Below are 19,537 nucleotides of genomic sequence, written 5' to 3' on the forward strand. Positions count from 1 at the left end.
GTTTGTGCTGGATTCTCCGGACGCCTCCAGCGCTGTGAAATTGGAGGATCTCTTTAGACTTGGTTCGGTACCCGAAGCAGTAATGTGGGCTAAGGGGCGCAGGACTTCAGAGGTGCCGAGTGTTTAGCCAGAAGCAACTTTTTTTTTTAAACGCTGTCGTTTTAAGAAACTTTTACACACCTCTGTTGTCAATGCCAGTACAGGTAGAGAAGAGGATCCCGGAAGAACTCGTTGTGCAGGTTACCAGGTTATTTGCATAGCCTGTACTCTTTATTTTCAAAGTCAGCGAACGCCGATGGACTCAAAAAGTAGTTATTCTCTCTCTCTCCCAAGTAATTGATTTAAAGTAAAGGAGCGGGAAGAAAATGAAGGATCTGAAGAAGAAGAAGCTGTACGTGCTGATGGATGTGCTGTGCGTTTTAGTTGGTAAGTTATGGATACCAAGTACTAAACTACACGTCATCATAATCTGCCCCTATTTATCTACACATTTTTTTTTTTTTTTTTTTTGCTCAGCTTGTATGCGGGTCTTGTCTGTGGTGGCAGCAGTTTCTTGCCAGTGCGTTTGTATGTTTTGCAACCGTGACAGCAACTTTTGGAATTAGTTTAATAATGGAGACTTTGTACAGTTTGTTTATTTGCACGTTAAAAAAAAAAAAGATGTGAAAATGTTTTTAATCAGGCGAAAGATTATCTGGACACGAGCTGTTTTATCCCAGTTTTACTTTAATTGGCAAATGAAGTCACCGGATTTCCATACTTGAGTCCAGCCCTAAAAGAGCAGCCTGTCACTGCGTTTATTTATGCAAATCCTGAGCTGGAATATTGTCCAGGCTGAAACGTGACGTGAAATACTGCACCATGGCAAAACAGAAGAGGAAACTTCACTCTTATCTTCCTCACATGCTCAAGCCTCCTCACCAAAAAAAAAAAAAACGTTTTCAGGACGTTTATGGAGCCTCAGGAAGCTGAATGTTTGTTTATGGAAATTTGATATGCGTGTGTACCCTGCTTGTTCCTCTTTTTTTTTTTCTGGATATTTTGTCTGCCAGGAATCCTACCAAGAATGTGCCCTCTTCCCACAGTGCATTTCACGACACATGACTTCCACTTGTGCTACACTGTTTTGCGTTTATCTTCAGGCAGTAATCATTTTTTTCAAGGAACAATATCGCCTTGTTTTTCTTTTCCACTCCTGCAGTAGCTAGAGGACATCACCAGTGTCTTAGTTCATTGCTTCCTCCCTCCTGGATGATGAAGTAATGGTGATTTGTAGGAAAATGAAGCACACACATTGTGGCAATAGTTGTCAACATTTGCCACTAATGAATGGAACTGACTAGTATATGATATATGGAGGACTACAGGTGTTATGAAGCAATCCATAATTTGATTTGAACAGGACTTCATAGAGAAAGGGTTTACAATACATAAATAGATTAGATGACTAATTATTTTAAAAATAAATAGAATGAAGTATTATTGAAGGAATGAATAAAGCATATACTTTTAATTTATAAACAGGTCAAATGAAAAGGGAATTTCTGAAAAAAATCTATAAAACAAGCAATAAATGCATCATTTCAATAACCAATACCTAAAATACATAAGCAGAATGCTCTATAACTATTTACATGATGCCTGTGGTCCTCAGAGATAATGATAACCTTCTGATAAAAACATTTATATCGCAAAAAAAAAAAACAAGAACTCCTCACCAGCAACCTCAGCAGTTTTCAGATGCAGCCGCAGTGATAATGTCTGTGTGTGTGTGGAATGTACCAATGTGGTGGGACATTGGGTTTCTGTGTTAATACCACAAGCCCATGACGGAGACGTGTTGTTTGAAGGTCTGGTGTTTGGCAGCGTGCTCGTCCCTTGTGTCTGTGCTGGTGATAGCGGTGGGGTTGGACGGAGGATGAAGATGATGGCTTTTCAGAGACCTCTGGGGTATTTCTTTTTTCTTTTCTTTTTTTCCATCTGTGGGAACATCCACAGACTGCTGAATTTGATAAGCTTCACCGTTTCGCTCGTCACAAGTCTGGGATTAACGTCTGGGTTGGGTTGGGTTGGCTGGTCGGGTCCGGATGGCTGCATCCCACCCTGCTGCCGCTCCCTTCCCCGATGCCACCCACGTCACTCACCCAAATAATCGTCAAGTCAACCCCAAGCTTATGTGAGGTTCCCCCAGCCATGTAATAATAACATGGCAGAGCTTGTAATTAGGCTGACCATTAGCCTAGATGGAAACAGAGTGCTGAGTTGGGTTTTGTGTGCGACTGTTTACATTTCTTAGCAAACCAAAAGAATCACACAAATCTACTATCCTCTTATCATCTCCATCTTTTCTGCTTATTTCTCTTCAACTGAAACAATGTCTTTACTTTTCCTACTGGCTTCAAATATTCATCACTATCTCGCCAGCTTTCCTGCTTGTGTCTGCGTCTCCTCAATAATCTTTTGTCAGGAAATCCAAAGGCCAAATTAAAACGGCAGATACAATAAGGCATACATTTCTTTGGCATGTCCTGTTGTCGCTCACACCCTGCCCTACCCAGGTCAAACTAACAACTGCTTGTATCGTATGAATGAAAGTCCCTCCCTCTGTTTTTATATAATAAGAAAAATCTGATGCACTATGGCTGTCATTGGGATAGTTTACTGATTCCTACCAACAAAAGGTCTATTGTATTATCTGTCTGATCCGTCATGAAGGACATTTGAGCTGCTCAGAGATCAACCTCGGTTTTGAATTTGATGCTCATTGTAAGCGCTTGACCTCTTCTTCTTCTTCTTCCGTTCTTTCTTCAGTGGTATCGCTCCCTCCCCTTTGCCTCCTCTGTCTGTGTAAGTCTACACTCAGTACAAATACATGGTGGGTGTTGGCTCAGGGAGCAGAGAGGAAAGGCCAGGTTTTAACCTCTCCGTGCCTGCAGCGCTGCAGGTGTAACGGGGTTGTGTTTTAGAGTTGGAGGAGGAGTCACAGCTCTCATTTCTGTGTGATGCCGGTGCTGGTGTAGGTGAAATGAAGAAATGAATGGCAATTAGCAGGGAGTAGTTGAGTAATGCGTTACATAGTCCAAGTAGTGTGAAGCTAAATGGCCTTGAGGCAAGGCAATGGTGCGACACTTGCTCTCGCACTCTTGTTTTTTCTGTAGTCTTTGTTGTGCTGTTACGTGCGTTGTGATAAACCTGTTTTGATAAATGTGTATTATCTTCTATTACACACAAACACACACACACACACACACACACACACACACACACACACACACACACACACACACACACACACACACACACACTACTGTATGCAGAAGTGGCAGCTCAAGCTCCAATGTTCTTTTTACTTTGCAGAGACACAACTTTTCTAGACAGATGACACTGAGTTATAGTATTTTATCAGTTTAGTTTTTTTTGGATATATATAATATGAGATACTTACTCTGGGTATGTCACTTTTTTTCCCCTCCAGTTCACACCAAAAGAACAAGGCAGGTTTCTGATTCCTTCTTACCACTTAAATATCAAATTGTTCTCAATATTTTTCTTTGTCATTGACTCACGCATTCTTCCTCCCAGAGTCCCACAGCAGGAAAACTATCAGATTCACTACATACTTTTCATCCTTTTAGACTGATTACATGCAAGTATCCCCATATTCTTGCTCTGTGCCCACGCTGGTTGTTGGTTAGAGTTTGTTGGTGAAGTGAGCGTCTCCTGGGAGCTTGGCCTCTCTGGGTTTTGTTGTTGGGAAGACTGATTGTTCTGAGTTCTCAGGGAAAAGCAGTGAAGATGCTTGATGGGAATGGTTTTCCTCAGGAGAGCTCTGTCATGGGAACTGAAGCCCTTTTTAACAAACAGGCACATTACTGTAATTGCACAGTTGCAAGTGCGATCGTGGGGTCGTAGCTAAAGATCATTTGTCATGGTAGTTGACGTTTTAAATTTGAGGCACACTCCACAAAAGGTGACCCCGTTAACAGTTGACTTCTTTAATTGTGTACTGGGAGAACATTTTGAAATTTGGTGGAGATTTTAGGCACAATTATAAAGAATAGTTTTTGAATCATTTTTGGTTTCAAAGGTATTATTGAGGAAAAACTTAACAGCTTGTACCATCCATGTATTACTTTACACTTCTAAAAACATGTGTTTGCTGTTGTCCAGCAGCACATGGATCCAGTATGGATCCAGCACTGCAGGTCCTCTTGATTACATGAGAAAGAAAGTAAATGAGGCATGAGAAGGAGGAATAAGCGCTTTATACTTTTTGACAGGGAACAGAACTTTGAGAAATGTAGTTTGAATTTGGAGAGACATGATCACTAACAATATCACTGGTTCGATCACAGCTACAGTCAACCTTGTGTCATCTGCATAAAGTATACCTCGTATACAGAGTAATCTATTTGATGTATTTAATTTAGTTAGTTTCATTAATCCACTAACAAACAAATATAAATATGACGCACAAAAAAGTATAGCACTCGTTTGTCAATCAATAAGAGAAGCATAAAACATATATGGTAGTTAAATTACTATGAATTTGGCACACACAAAAAAAAGAAGTAACACAGCAGTACAGTTAGTAAACTCTTAGAGGAGGTCGGTCCCATTCCTTATAGTTGTAAACATCAAACTGACTTTTAACTCCTCCCGCAGACCTTTCTGGTTTAGGTTTAAACCTGTGTGGCCTACTTCTTTGATCCACTACAAACCCAGACTCTTTGATCGCCAACCCAGATTTAGATGCTCTCCCACTACCCACACAAACCGGCCTCGCCTGCCACCCTGTCTCCTTCTGCTCTGCTTGAGGCTAAGCATGCGTAAATGATGGACGCTTTGAAACAGTGGGATTAAAAGTAAAGAATGGGCCTCAGCACCAGCAGGATTTGGTGTGACTGGTGAAGTTGGGCGTTCCTCATGTGAATTAGAATTCCGGAGACCAGCGCCGGCAGAGGTTGTAGGCTCAGCACATACCTTCCACATTAGTCAGTCCAGCTTGGGGTGAGACAGTCAGAAAGAGGGAGCGTTTGGTTGTTTTGTTACTGTAAGCTGTTTTCTTAAAAGATCTGTAACATTGCCTGTGTTGATACACTGTGCAAAACATGTTTGAATTGAAGGGAAGAAACAAAAGAAAGAAGGAGAGGGAAAGAGAAAAAGTGGAAACACTGACTTCAACTGAAAGAAAAAAAAATGCCTGCGTCTGTCCTTGTCCACAGTGGGAGAAGATGGAGTAAATGACTAAAGAATGGCACGGACGATCAATAAAGAATGAGAAACAGTGAAATGAAACAAGAGCTGTCACCAGGAGGAAAAGATGGATGGGAAACAGAGAGAAATACGTAAGAAGAAAGTCACTGAGTGACCTTCACGCTGAAAAGACAGGAAACGGGAGTGGAAGAAATTAGATGGAGGAGCAAATGTTCCGGTCTTGACCCTGAAGGAAAGTTTTAGAGAAAGCAGGGGCAGCCTCTGGGCATGAGAACACACACACACACACACACACACACACACACACACACACACACACACACACACACACACACACACACACACACACACACACACACACACACACACACACACACACACACACACACACACACACACACACACACACACAGGCTTTACACACTTTTAAAGTAGGCACAATAAAAACCCAGACTTGTATGTTTTTCAAATTGAGGAAAACGATTGTTCATCCACATGGTTTTGCAGGTGCAGCAAGTTATGTCAGAGAAAGCAGGGCGAGTAGGTGTGACCTCGTCTCAAACCACTGGAGCGACTTCCAGATGTCTACGGCAGTTGCCGACCTTTCTTTCGTGGAAAAACGGAGCAAGACAAAGCCGGTGGAGGGAAAGAAACGGGAGAGAAAGACAGAGGAACATCTAGACAGCGGGAGGCAGAGAGAGGATGTCGCAGGCCTCGAATCTCAGCCCCAGAGTGCGATTGTGGTCCGAATGGTCCTGCATAATTGCACATCTGCCAGCTAAATAAAGCATCACCCGTCGAGGCCTCTATATTTACAACAGAGGGAGAAGTGTGTGGGAGTACGCTGCGATCGAGAGAGTGACGGATAGAAAAGACGGAGGCTGCAGAGGGAGGAATGAATGACTTTAAATAAGAGGCAAAAACAGAATGGAGTATGTGATTCAGCAGCGGTGGAGAGCTCGAAGGAAAGAGCGCAAATCTCTCCTCTCACTGAAATCTTTGTTTGTCGGCTCAATTGATGCTAAAATCTTTCCATGATGCTCTTCTGACTGATTCTTCAGACTGTCTTCTCATTGTCTCTGACTGTTTATGTAGCTTTCTGTTGCACTAATACCCATTTAAGCAGGGGGAGACACGAAGGTGCCACTGCAGGATGAATGCTAAATAGCAGGCAGGTAAATGAGAAGTTTTAACCTTAAAGGGGAACCTAAAGCCTTTAAAGTGGGACTTCCTCAGTCTGAGACAGGAAGACTGCATCCTCCAACTTCCAACAGGCTCCCATTAGGGGCTCAGGCGAGAGATTTCTGACTGGTAGCTGGAGATTAGCTTCCTGGCGACATTCCAAACTGGCAGCTTTTCTTTCCTTCAATCCATCGAAGCAAGTGTCAAGAGAGAAAGTTCTCCTGTATCCTAACTAAGTACATCCATCCTCTGAATCTTTACCTCCACATATGTATGCATATGTATATGTATATATATATATATATATATATGTTCTTTTGGATTTTCTCGACAGAAAAATCTGCCCTGGATGTCTGAGTTTAGCCGAGTCGGAGACACTGTTTGCTTTTTAAGTGGAGGCAGCTCTGGAGCGATGTCAATTTGGGTTGTGGGATTGTCTCGTGGTGTGCTTGAGGCCTATTTTGTGTGCGGATGGGTCTATTTTTATCTGCAAGCTATGTATGCGTGTCTGCTTTTCAAGAGACTGGCTGGTTTGTTTCTTGCAGATATTATCCACAGGGGAGCAGCTCAAGAAGACACACTCGCGTACACGGTACACACACCTCACCGCGTTTTGACCATGACAGCAGTCCAGACTCTTTGCATCATTTTTATTTCGGCCTTTTTTCATTTTCATCCAAGTTCATATCACGTTGAATTAGCGATTCATGCACAAATACAGAAATAAAAAGTTTTTACAAGGCGGTGAGGGGGGGGAGGGAGGGGGTATTTCAGGCCAGGTGCAAGGACTTCACTCTGTCCATAAACTGTGGGGTAAGCTGGTAAAATCCATGTTTGCATAAGAGAAGTTCGTCAGCATTAGAAAAACATTAGCATATGTCTGACCAGATAAATGCATAATAGTCAGCAGTATAATGTTAATAATAGACATGCTAATGCAATTTATCCTTTTGTGAACTTGTTATATTTCATTAGCTGCTGGCACTTCTCTTTGAAGCTTTTCCCTTTATTTTACTCCTGCTTTGCTGCGATTAATGGCTCCGCTCTGCCAAGTGCTTCATGAAACAGTTTGAAGTAACAATACCTCCTGACTCCAGGATACAAATAATTGTGTCATTCGGCTGCTTTAAAGTGACATTTACAATGCCGTAATAAGTAAATAAACATTCTCCACAACTTTGTACAGGCCAGTTTTACACAAACCTCTTAAAACTTGGTGAAATATAATGTGAGGTTGAGTGTGGGCAAACAAATGTCTATGTTTAGTCTTGTTTGCTTCTCTAGTTTGTATTTAATGTTATGCTTCATGCAAACTATACACACTGCATTGGAAGTTGGTATTGGCTGACATAATACATCCGGTGGAAATCTCATGTCAGCAAAAAAACACGGATTCATGCCCTCAACTCTAAAGACAGACAACATTTGCCTTAATGTCTGGCAATGCAACCCCTTACAATTTAAGTTATTTGACATGCTGTGTAAATGTCACTCTCTTCTGGATATGTGAGAGTCTAAAAAGAATAGTTGGTATCGTGGTGGCTGTTGACAATTTAGAAGTTTCTGGTATTCTCTTTCTCTCTTTTTTTCTTTATGTTTTCAACAGAGTTTCGATATTTTCAAACCAATAACATCAGCCATTTGCAGAATATGTCGTAGTGGAGTCGTAGTTACAATAATAACTCGTGTAATGGTGCTCTCTCTGGCACGACTCTGTTTGATTTAAGTCCAACCGTTTGTCACTGACTCGGAGGAGGAGAAGAAAAGCAGCAGTTGTTTCTTGACAGTTTGCTCTGTTCTTGCCAGCTGGAGGCAGGATGTAGGATACAGATGCAGAAGCTGCCACCCAAAAACCACATCAGTAAATCCATATCGGGGTGCTCTCCTGTGGTGACTGAGACAGGATGTTAGTTAAACACAAGAGCCTCTATATCGTCCTGCGGTTGTCACAAACAGGATTTCGGTGTTGCTAAGAGGAAAGTATGTGGACTTTATAATCCCAGTGTACCACATCCTGACTCGGCTGATAGATGTGCAAACGGAGTTCCAGTGCTCGTGTGATGGTTGGTGGGAATCCGCTGTGTAAGAGACAGGTGTCATCCAGCTGCTGCTTGGAAAGAAATGGGTGCTTGGAGGCAGAGAGAAAGGTAGAATACACACAGTGAGCAGGTTTGGGCTGCTGAAAATACCTGTTGGCACCAACATTAATTGAAACATTATGGTTACAGCATGTTGGTGTAAAGGAAGTGCGCTTGAGACTACTCTTTTATTTTCTCTACGTATGATGTTACACCTCAATCAATCAGACCATGGCATTTTACATACAAATATAATCGGACACAAAGTGCTTTACTGTAAAAACACACACACACACACCCTACCTTACCCCACCCATGCACAAAACAAGAAATTACTATGCTATAGATAAAACACTCAATAAAGCAAGAGCAGTGGAACTCAGGAAACCAGAGGCAGGATTAAAAGGTAAATAAAATACTAAAATAGACTGTAAGGATATGAGCTAGTTACCTTAGCTTACCATAACAAGAATTGGGGCTAACTAGTCTTTTATTACTTTGCTAAAGGCACAAAAGAACTGGTTTAATACTGGTGAATAATCTTCCTCTGAGTCAGAACAGTGTGTTCGTTCACCCGTGTTGGTAAGAACATTTGCTGATAAGACTAAAACATCTTGTATCGAAGTTGGAGGTTGGGATTCTCCCCATATTTAAACGCAGTAAGAAGATCTTTGTGCACCATGTTGAAGTTAAGTGCTATCTCTACTCGTGTTTTTTCCTTCCTTGTTTGTCCTCCAAGGTCGGGTTACCAGAAGTCGATGTGCAATCGTGTGTTTATCCAATTGAGCACTATTGTTTATTCTGCTCTCCGCACAAAGCTTCTATTTTGCTGCAGCCTTTCCTCACCAAGGCAACAAGACTCTTTGTCTTCATGGAGCATATAGAAGAACATGTGTGCAGTTGGCATGTCACTAAACAATATCTGTACTCATCTCATGTCACCTTGGATAGACGTGGTGTCAGCGAGAGGCAACACTCACACCGCACGCTATTGTTTGTCACTGTCTGTGGCTGTTTGTTGAGAATTTGAAGGTTTATCTGGAATGTGTTTTGACTCCATTTGTTAATTAGTGGGTTATTATGAATGTGAAGGGCTTTCATAATACGCTGACAGTTTCCATCACAATGGTGTCTGACTTTAAGGATTTCCTTCCTAAAAACAAGATGTTAGTGTCATAAAAGCTGTAACTTTTTTTCTCAGTATTCATACATTTATCGTTCTTCCATATCCATCAAAAGAGGTGAAATTAAACGCGTTGCAGAGCGTTCACCTCAGCTGAATCCTGATCCACCTTCTAGTTGTATATTTTCTTTTAGTCTCAGTCTTTGCGCTCTCTCATAAGTCAGTCTCACTGAAAGTCCCCCTGGAATTATGTCAGCTGAAGAAAGTTTTCAAAGAATGGGAGGGGTGCACTTCTCATTTACGCAGAAATCTAATACTATTGATGAGTGCGCTTTTTTAAATTTTTGCAGTGCTCTTTCATGGCTGTTTTTCTTGCAATTAATATGCAGCTGCCGGACATTTCCATAGTGGCCCCATGACTGTCTGTCTGCCTGCTGTGGATGGTGTTGGTAGATATCAGGGTGGAGGATACAGTACATTCCTGACTAGGGCAGCAACTCATGATTACATTTCAGCAGTTAATCATTTACTCTGACTGCTATAATGAACATGAGAAATAAAGAGAAATACTCATCACAGGATACTTGAGCCCAAATGTGTCTTTCTATAGAAGTAAGAATTTACACTGACATGTAATGGAGAAAAAAGCTACAACCAGTAAAGCTTTCATTTTCTTACTTGATGACCAAAATTATGAATGTGTTTGCTGATTAATTGGCCAAGACTATAAATCCCCACTTTTCCACTTCTTTGCTGTCCATTCACAGTCTCGGTGTATTAAAAAAGATGAAAACTGTGCTCCAAATTGTGTTATTATTTACTAATACTCACTATTTTGAGTGCATAAGTGCATTCACACTGAATGGCAACCAACAGTGACGCCACCCAGCGGCACTCGATGGTATTGCAGCAAAAGGTACTTCCGCATCGACCTCATTTTTCAGACCTGGATGGTACATCCACTTTTATGTACAATCTATGGTCCACACTGACAAGTTAAGAAACATGCGGCACACTACAAGTACCTGGATGATGCACTCAAAGCGGTCCAACAATTGAGTGTGAAATGCTGGACACTTTTCACCCTCAACGGTTGCCATCTTGGCTACGTAGCAGAAAAGGAGGAACCGCAGACGTATAGAGTTTTGAAATTAAGACGCCTGAAGAAGCTGCTGAGTGTTTATTGTGTGCGTTAAACAGAGGGCACGAAAACACGTTCATTTCTGAATAAACAAATTAAAGCCGGTGTATGCTGGCAGTTGTGTGGTTTAAGACAACACTTCTCTGTCAAGATTTAAGTACCACACAAGTAAGAGTCCTAACATGTAAGAGTACTACATCTTGGTGTACTGAGGGAAGTATGTCATTTGGAACACATCCATATTCTTAAGACTCATTTTAGTCTCGTCCAATTCAATCAGGATTTTGAAGAGAAATAGAAAAATGTATCTGTGTGTTCATAAATACAAACTTTTAAAAGCTGTCTTCAAATTCAAAGATTTGTTATTGTCTGTGTGTTAGAGAAAGAGGAAGACGGTGAGTGTGTGCTTTTGGGATAGACGTTTCCGAACTTTTTAAGGACATCATTCGCGCTCTCAGGAGCCTTTAAGCAGCTATATTTGGTCTTATTTTTGTACACAACCACATCATTCAAGAGTGCTGCAGTGTGTGTGCGTGCGTGTGTGCGCGCATGCGCATTTATACACTCTTGGGTATGTGTGTGATGTGTGATTTTACATATGCCTGTATAGAAACTATTTTCCACTGTTTGTTTTTGTAATTCCTTGCTGTGCATTTAACTACCAAATGTTTTTTCCCCCTCTTGCAGGTTGTTTTCATCATAGTGATTTTAGAGCCCAAAGAGGGAGAGAGAGAGAGAGTGAGGGAGCGAAAACAATTTAGCAATCCTTAGAGAAACATTTCACTTCCCAACTTAGGAGGTGATGTAATGTCTGCAAACCTGCAGAAAAATAGTCAAATATTTTATCCCACAACATTTTTTTTTTTTTTCAAATATTGAAGTCGAAGAACTGGGATCCAAGAGCACAATTTTTCCAAATATAGTGAATGGTCTAACCTAACCTCTGGTTTGTTTTTCTCTCCAGCGGCACTGCCCTTCATCATTATGACCGTTGTGTTCAAGCCATATCAACGAGAGATTTACTGTGATGATGAGAGCATCATGTACCCGCTACAACCAGACACCATCACCCACGGCATGCTGGCAGCCGTCACCATCTCCTGCACTGTCATCATTGTAAGTTTTATCAGTCTAACTGCACTCCCGCAGGAAGTTTCATTTATTGTTATCTATTAATTCACTTAGATTTTGCTGAAGTTAAAATGAAAATCATGGAAAGTGTACAGGATTTTAGTCATTTAATAACATCCTGTGCTGTTTGCTCCATTAATAAATACCTTTCAGGAAATTGGCAAAGTGTTGATGTTTAAGCAGGAAAAGTAATTTTCTTGTAATGGAGCAAAAAAAAAAAAAAACGGGGAAATAAACCTCCTTTCACTTTTTGTTCTCTTTCCTCAGATCTCCTCCGGAGAGGCGTATCTGGTGTACAGCAAGAGGATTTACTCGAATTCAGATTTCAACCAGTATGCAGCTGCACTCTACAAGGTGGTGGGCACCTTTTTGTTTGGAGCCACTGTCAGCCAGTCGCTGACTGACCTCGCCAAGTTTACCATTGGCCGCCCGAGGCCTAACTTCATTGCTGTGTGCTCCCCGAAAGTCTGCACGGGACACACGCTGGTGATCAACTGTACTGGCAAGGCTCAGGACGTCACGGAGTCCAGGTGGGAGGAAAACGCATCTGTGTGCAACTTGTACCATTGTGCGTACTTGAAAAAATAAGCAATGGAGTTGATGATTATTATAACACACTGGAAGTTTAGAGAAGGAAGGGGTTACTTGGGAAATGGAATTTCTTATAATGATGCTACAAGATGCCACCATTATCAACACTCTGTGTGATACAGCTATTTTTGATCTGTCTTGTGTTTCTCCAGATTGTCCTTCTACTCTGGTCACTCCTCTTTTGGCATGTACTGCATGCTCTTCCTCGCGGTAAGTACAGCACACAAGGCAATGTAAATATCAGTCGCTGTGTACAGCAAAAAATCTCAGTGCGAATCAGACATAATCGTCCCCTGATAGGCTCATCTGAGAATATGCTAATGGTTTTGGATCTGTACTCAAGGGCTAATTGTTGAGAAGGAGAAAAGGCCCATAGTGGCCATTTTTGCCTGTGGACATAAAAGGACAAGGCGAGAGTTCAGAGGAAGAATGTGGATGGGGAGTAAAATGATCTGGAGGCCTCTGCAGTCTTTTTCCCAGCAATGACAGAGGCCAATAAAGGGCTGTGTTGTGTCTTCCAGGCCTATCCAGTACATTACGCTTGGCCTCATCTCTTTCTGTTGAAAGCCGGGCACCAGAGCAAGACAGCAAATTCCAAGCAGCATTTTGCAGCTCAAAGTTACAATCAGAATATCTCAAAGCGAGTGTCCTTTCCTGTCAGTGGTTCAGTCAGCACTCCCTGTTTTGCTGGTAAACAAACAGAGTTAAGCTGTGATATCCCGCCTGTGTCCTGTGGGCCGCATTGAAAAAGTGTACTACAGTTTAGAGTGCAGTTTGGCTGTGCAGCAGGAGGGACGGCAGTGTGATGTCAACTTTTGCACATTCGACAGCAGCCGAGCAGAAGCTCGGGGAAGTTTGGACTGTCGCCAGATTCATAATTATTTGGCATCTGCTGCCTTACAGGAAAAACTGTGTTTCAGTCCATGGTGGACATAAATTAGATCTGTACTTAACACCTTTTTAGAGTTAGATCCAGTATGAGGTGCACCAGCCATATTTTTTTTTAACAAGAGACACAAACTCATTCTGCAAGCAAAATAAGCTTTTTTTGTTCTTGGTGTTTGGACTCAGATAAGATCTAACCTTGACACCTGATAGTGCAGTAAGGTATCTCTTTAAGAAAATATTGAGAGGGCAGAAATTCGACTGCTGCACGACTGTACTGCTTTGTTAGCATATTACATTTGTTCCTTATTAGGGTAAATAATCAACAGCCCAGACACCAATTACATTGTCTTGACTGTCTTTTGTCTGATAACCCTCTTTGGGTCAAAAACTGCTGACAGCATCTTTTCTGCACTCTTCTTCTTCTCCCTTTCCGACTACAGCTTTACGTGCAGGCGAGACTAGTGGCTAAGTGGGCCAGACTTCTCCGGCCCACCATCCAGTTCTTCCTGGTGGCCTTCGCGGTGTACGTGGGCTACACCCGAGTCTCTGATTACAAGCATCACTGGAGCGATGTGCTGGTGGGGCTTCTGCAGGGAGCGCTTGTTGCCGCACTCAATGTGAGTCTCCAAGACAACGTCCTTCAAGGAAAAACTGCAACACGTAATGACTGACATGATACTTCACAGGACAGTCAATGCTTCCACCCACTGATACTCAGGAACATATGACCTCGTATCAAGTTAATCAAAACACAGTGAACAGGCAATTTCTGGAAATTACCTTTGACGGGAAATAGTGTTGACATCATCAGCTTTTTGCTAAGGCTCTCGAGAAGAAATGAGAGAACTTTTACCTGAAACCTGATGACATCTTAACTTTGAATCGCACCACAGCGGTTTCTAACTTTTGGAAGAGCAAATATGGGTGGGACAATAGCCCCGTTGGCGGTGACTACTCCCTTCAGATCTGAACACTGATGAAACCATATTTCAGCTTTATTTAATTTTGCTGTTAAAACCCATATAGGCATGAAGTACGAGGAGAGTGAAGTGTGACAGCAGCACAGTGTGTCCTGATAGAAACTCACACACTCCCAGCTGGCAGGCTCTTAGGCAATAAGTCCATTCTCCTCACTTCATCCAGCTGGGCTTCTTTATTGTTTGGCCACTTCCCTGTTTTGATTGAACCACTGTCAGCACTGCCTTGTGGAAATTCTGGAGTGGTAGAGTGTGAGTTTGTGTGTGTGTGTGTGTGTGTGTGTGTGTGTGTGTGTGTGTGTGTGTGTGTGTGTGTGTGTGTGTGTGTGTGTGTGTGTGTGTGTGTGTGTGTGTGTGTGTGTGTGTGTGTGTGTGTGTGTGTGCGTGTGTGTGTGCGTGTGTGTGTGTGTGTGCGTGTGTGTCCATGTATGATTAATTTTGGATGTGAGCCCGCGCCTTTGGCCTTCACAGTGCTATGCGCAATTAGAGACCCTCCTGGGCATAGTGTTTTATGGCCTACAGGGGTTGTGCCTGCTTTCTGTGTGTTCCTCTCAGATGTGTGTGAGTTTGTGAGTGTTAGTGTCATTTAGCAGCTGTGCACGGACCTCTCCAGACACGTGTAATCACAGTTTCCAGCCCTGCCCTTACCTCCTCTGTATCCCTTACATGTTTACACTCCAATCTCTGTGGGACAAATATTTCCTAAGTGACCAACAATCTTGTCTGCTCTCCTTTTTCCTCCCTTCCTCTCCTCTCCCTCTCCTTCCCTCTGCTCTGCAGGTGCGCTTTGTGTCAGATTTCTTTAAGAGGCGTCCTCCACGTTGCACAAGGGCAGACACAGCCGATAGCGAAGAGCCAGAGAGGAAACCCAGCCTGCAGATTGCGGACTCCGAGCACGGCAACCATTTCAACTACCGCCACAATCCTGGCCCTGTGTGATAGGGGACTGACACTTGGGAACAAAGGCTGCAGCCTGCAGACCCCAAACCTGTGTGATAGGTTCTAATCTCGGGGGGGCCTAAACCTTGATTGTGCAGTCAACAGTGTTTAGTTCAAGTAATAACCTGGGTCATCTGCAGTCCCGACTCTGCAGGCTGCCACCTGTCCTGGAACTGTGTTCAACTTTAGTGTCTTCGTGAGTTCTGCAATCAGCCCTTTGTATTTCTGTATGAAAGGAGTAAAGCTGGGGATCGGGTCTGCAGCTTTCAGCCTCCAAGTCCCCAGCTCCCTCCCTTTGTGTCAACCACTCACTGCCCACCTGCTCCACTGGACTGACTGAGGGGACTGCATCCCATGACCAGGTGCCTGATCCCCCTCTCAAAGATGCCAAGATGACCTCCTTTTCTCCTGTAAGAGAGAGGAGCATATTGTTTTTAAGACATCGTTATTGATGTTAAAGCGTATATGCTTAAAGCTGCATGAAGCGATAGACAGCAACAAAGCTTTAAATATACTATTGCCTTATTAGATACTTGTGACTAATATGTTAGCAAACAAGTTACATACAGCAGAAAAAGAGGAACATGGCCATCTCAATGAGTCCTGTCCTGCCACCTGACAAATGCAAGTCTGATATTCACTCTCTTTAATGCTGCCACCACCACCACCACTTCTTTGGCTCAATACACATTCCACTTTCGTTACTTGACTATATAATTTGCTAAGGCTGTGTTTTTCATAATGTTTTCTATAACGGTGGTTGAATTTCAGCTATATGGAGTGATAACAAATAGCCAGAAAATATCATCTATCTGCGATGGGAAGATCTGGGTGTTTATTCACAGTGGGATCGGCAGTACTAACAAATGTTTAATTTTCAAGGAGTTCTTTATTTTATTGTTTAGTATATAACGTGTAATGCAGATTTTACTTTTTTTTTCTATGTTTTTAATTTGTGTGTGTATAGAACCCAAATTTGTCAGCTGTGGTTTAAAAGTGAGAATGTTTAGGCGCCACGTCGGTGAAGACACAGTTTGTGGTTTAGCTTTGTTTAGTGCACCTTAAGGTGGCTGTATTGTTGCACAGTTCAGTTTTCTTCATAAATTATGTCATCCGTTTGTGTCACACGTCTTACAAGCGAAATCCAAAGCTGCTTTGAAAGGAGTTGAAGATCATCTTAACCACCATGTCAAGCAAGAAAATTCAGTGACATTTCTTAACTGCCAAAACAAACAGGTCTGCTATGACAAACAAAGTAATTGTTTTAAAGTGACTATACAGGTTTGTTGCTCCTGGTGACTCATTCATTTGATTAACCCGGCTACCAGTTGATATTAAATCCCAATGCTTGTTTATACTGGCAGCCTTTCACTGAGTGTCATTTTGTAATTCAACAGTGTCCGTCTTAAATCATCTGGCCAGTGCCATAGCCTGAAACTGAGTTAAAGTCAGGATGTGGTGTATATTGAATCTAAAACTGGAGGGCCAGCTTTATGTCCGGACTGGGTCAGACTCGCCTCCAACAATTGTTTCGCTTTTTTAAAAATATACACATTTAATTGTTTAGGCATGATTGATATTCCCCCTGTGTGAAACGGACTGCAGAGGTAGAAACCATTGATGCAAGTAACTTTAATTTCTGCTGGACTTGTTGTGTCATACCACTACTTTATTTCCAATGAAATATTAAGAAATTTGGCCCCTATCTTGCTTTTATTTTTCTGTTTTTTCGTGTTGCTTTATTTTACTAATGGTAATCAAAGAAGGATGAGACAGCCATTTTGAAAATGGTGTTTTAATTTATTTTAAATACAAAAAAGTTCTTTATGTACTTTTACAAGGTTGGAAATGCCAGCTGTGTTAAGGTTTTTTGTGCAATCACCCCTGCTTGCCACTATGAGCCACAAATACTGTATCTACTAAATGCTGAGACATGTTTCATGTTTTGTGAAGTGTGTGTGTGTGTGTGTGTGTGTGTGTGTGTGTGTGTGTGTGTGTGTGTGTGTGTGTGTGTGTGTGTGTGTGTGTGTGTGTGTGTGTGTGTGTGTGTGTGTGTGTGTGTGTGTAAATATATATTTTGCTATGTTTTTATTTCATGTGTAGGTAAGTTAATTTCACCTGTGCAGGTTGCTTTGGCCTTTGCCTCCTTAGACTGGTGCCGGTTGGAGTTGCCACACAAATGGATCCAATTCCAGGTCCTAACATAAACCAGATGCCTTGGCGGGCCTGTTGTAATGATAAAGAGTTACATACCCAACTGTGTTTTTGAAGCTAGTAACACCGCTCCGCTCCCACTTCAAAGATTGGCCCATGTTCCGTTTCCTCTTCCCATGTTGATAGATAGAATTTGTGCACAGGGTCTCCTGTACAGTTCTTTTATAGCATGCAGACCCCTGGAGGACTGACAGCAGATCAGACAGACCACAAACCTGATAGGCCGGGGGATAAGGGGAGACAGGAAGACGGAGAGAATCTCACCTGGTAGTGATTGTGAGGCCCCGAAGCTGAGCCGGGACTAGAAAGGCGGGGTACTTCAGGAGGTGGGGTGTGAGGTATCCCATGGTGACCCTTGGTCCTGAGGGACTTCTACACATTTGAAACACACATTTGTAATAAGAAACAGCTGGAACTGGTTGCAGTAAAGTGCTGTGCGAGCCCTCTCCCCTCTGTCTTGCATCTAAATCATCTGTGTGTTACACATGCAGTGTAATGGCATAAATGAGGAGGATGAGGATGTAGAAATATCATAGTGTTTGATTCCCCTCCAGCCTTTTGGAAACCAAGGTTCCCAGCTGATAATGTGGCTCCAAGTGTTGTTATGCTTTACTTGTTTTGTGCCTTAGAGGCGCTACTTTTGTTTATATGTCAACTTGTGGCTGTGGTTCATGTTGTGTTTGCTTTTGTGTAGCCTATAGATCCTTTCTATAGTCTCCAAACTAGAGAATTTGAAATAAAGATATAATCCACATTCAAATGTATAGTTTTGTTGAAATGTGTCTGTTTAACGTGACTGATGTTATGATAGTTACACCAGGCTTTGTAAATGTTTGATAATAAGATTTGAGGCGTATACATTGTATTATGACTTTGAGAATGCAGGACTTTACCTTTTTTGGTCCACAGGTAGAGACACTATTGCACTAATAAATGCATGAGCTATGTTATTGATGCATCGCATTATTGGCAGATTAGAAAAAAATGTCAGCCTACGTCATACAGTCACCCCACTTGAAGTGCAGTTTAGTAACAAGGTATAGAAGGCCCCATTGGTTTTATACATTGTTCTTTCAAAATAGTAAATTTCAATCCCGGGATAAAGTATCTGCTCTCAGAAACCTGACAACAGGTCGTTTTATCCAAAATATAGAAGCAAAAGCATTGGTTTTATTCACCCAGGTTTGGAGATATTCATCTTTCATTAAATGCATCCACCCTAGTACAACAGAAGTGAGAGGAATTTAGTTGGTGCTCAAAGCATTGAAAAATGTATATTTAAAGGTCCAGTGTGTAGGACTTAGGGTATCTATTGGCATAAAGGAAATATGATATTCATAATAATATTTTCATCAGAGTCTGTGTTTGGATTGTCCCTTCTGGGCTCCTGTAGAAACACAGCGGGATCCATGGAAGAGGACCTGCTCCCTATGTGGATATGAAAGGCTCACTCAATGGTAACATAGACACAACTCTTCTTACTTTTAAGTCATTATGTTTCATCTTTTTCATGAGTTTCACAGCCCCCGTAGATTTTCCTACATACTTGGAAAGAGAAACCAAGGCAATTCGGTTTGATGCAATCTGCAACCTCACCACTAGATGCCACTAAATCATACTCCCTACTCCTTAAAACAACGTAAAATGTCCTCCCTTAAATAGTATCTGTGTTACTTTGGATGGTTCACAAAACACATGTTTTTGCGTCATGTGAGTGAAATGTATCACTTATAGTCTTTGCCAGAATTGTTCATAATATAGGGATAACAAAATGCACCAACATTTTCTTAACTGGTGTGAAAATGGAAATTGGTGTTAGTGAGTGTTTTGTTGGAACAAAGTAATGATGGTGAGGGAAGAAGTAGAGCTAGCTTTACTTTCAAAATAATTTGCAGCGAGTAGGTTTATTTGATTTAAATCAAAGAAGGTGACAACTGTAAGGATCATCACTAAAATATGAAGGATTAGGATTAGTATCAGTTGCGTGTTATGTATAGAAGTTATGTTTGTTTATTCTTTCTTTTGCGATTATCATCGTCAGCTGACATCCATCCTT

General features: G+C 41.9%; 1 protein-coding gene across 1 annotated transcript; it reads left to right on the top strand.

The window, feature by feature from the left end:
• plpp2b (phospholipid phosphatase 2b) lies at window positions 1-18,413 on the top strand. Its single transcript, XM_069695092.1, has 7 exons — window positions 1-247; window positions 334-426; window positions 11,706-11,857; window positions 12,140-12,402; window positions 12,616-12,673; window positions 13,792-13,968; window positions 15,109-18,413. Exons 2-7 carry the CDS (start codon window positions 366-368, stop codon window positions 15,265-15,267), a joined length of 870 nt encoding a protein of 289 aa, XP_069551193.1. The 5' UTR covers window positions 1-247; window positions 334-365; the 3' UTR covers window positions 15,268-18,413.
• Window positions 18,414-19,537: the final 1,124 nt, after the last annotated feature.

Source organism: Brachyistius frenatus, unplaced genomic scaffold (genome assembly GCF_029030835.1).
Source record: "Brachyistius frenatus isolate BFR_SWC_R1_liver_20210118 unplaced genomic scaffold, ASM2903083v1 Contig_18, whole genome shotgun sequence".
Taxonomy (NCBI): Eukaryota; Metazoa; Chordata; class Actinopteri; family Embiotocidae; genus Brachyistius; species Brachyistius frenatus.

Excerpts from the sequence above, each read along its gene's own strand:
- plpp2b (XM_069695092.1), top strand. The coding sequence starts at position 366 with ATGAAGGATCTGAAGAAGAAGAAGCTGTACGTGCTGATGGATGTGCTG. Across the intron at positions 12,403-12,615 it reads CAGGACGTCACGGAGTCCAG|ATTGTCCTTCTACTCTGGTC; the intron begins GTGGGAGGAAAA and ends GTGTTTCTCCAG. Across the intron at positions 13,969-15,108 it reads CGCTTGTTGCCGCACTCAAT|GTGCGCTTTGTGTCAGATTT; the intron begins GTGAGTCTCCAA and ends TCTGCTCTGCAG.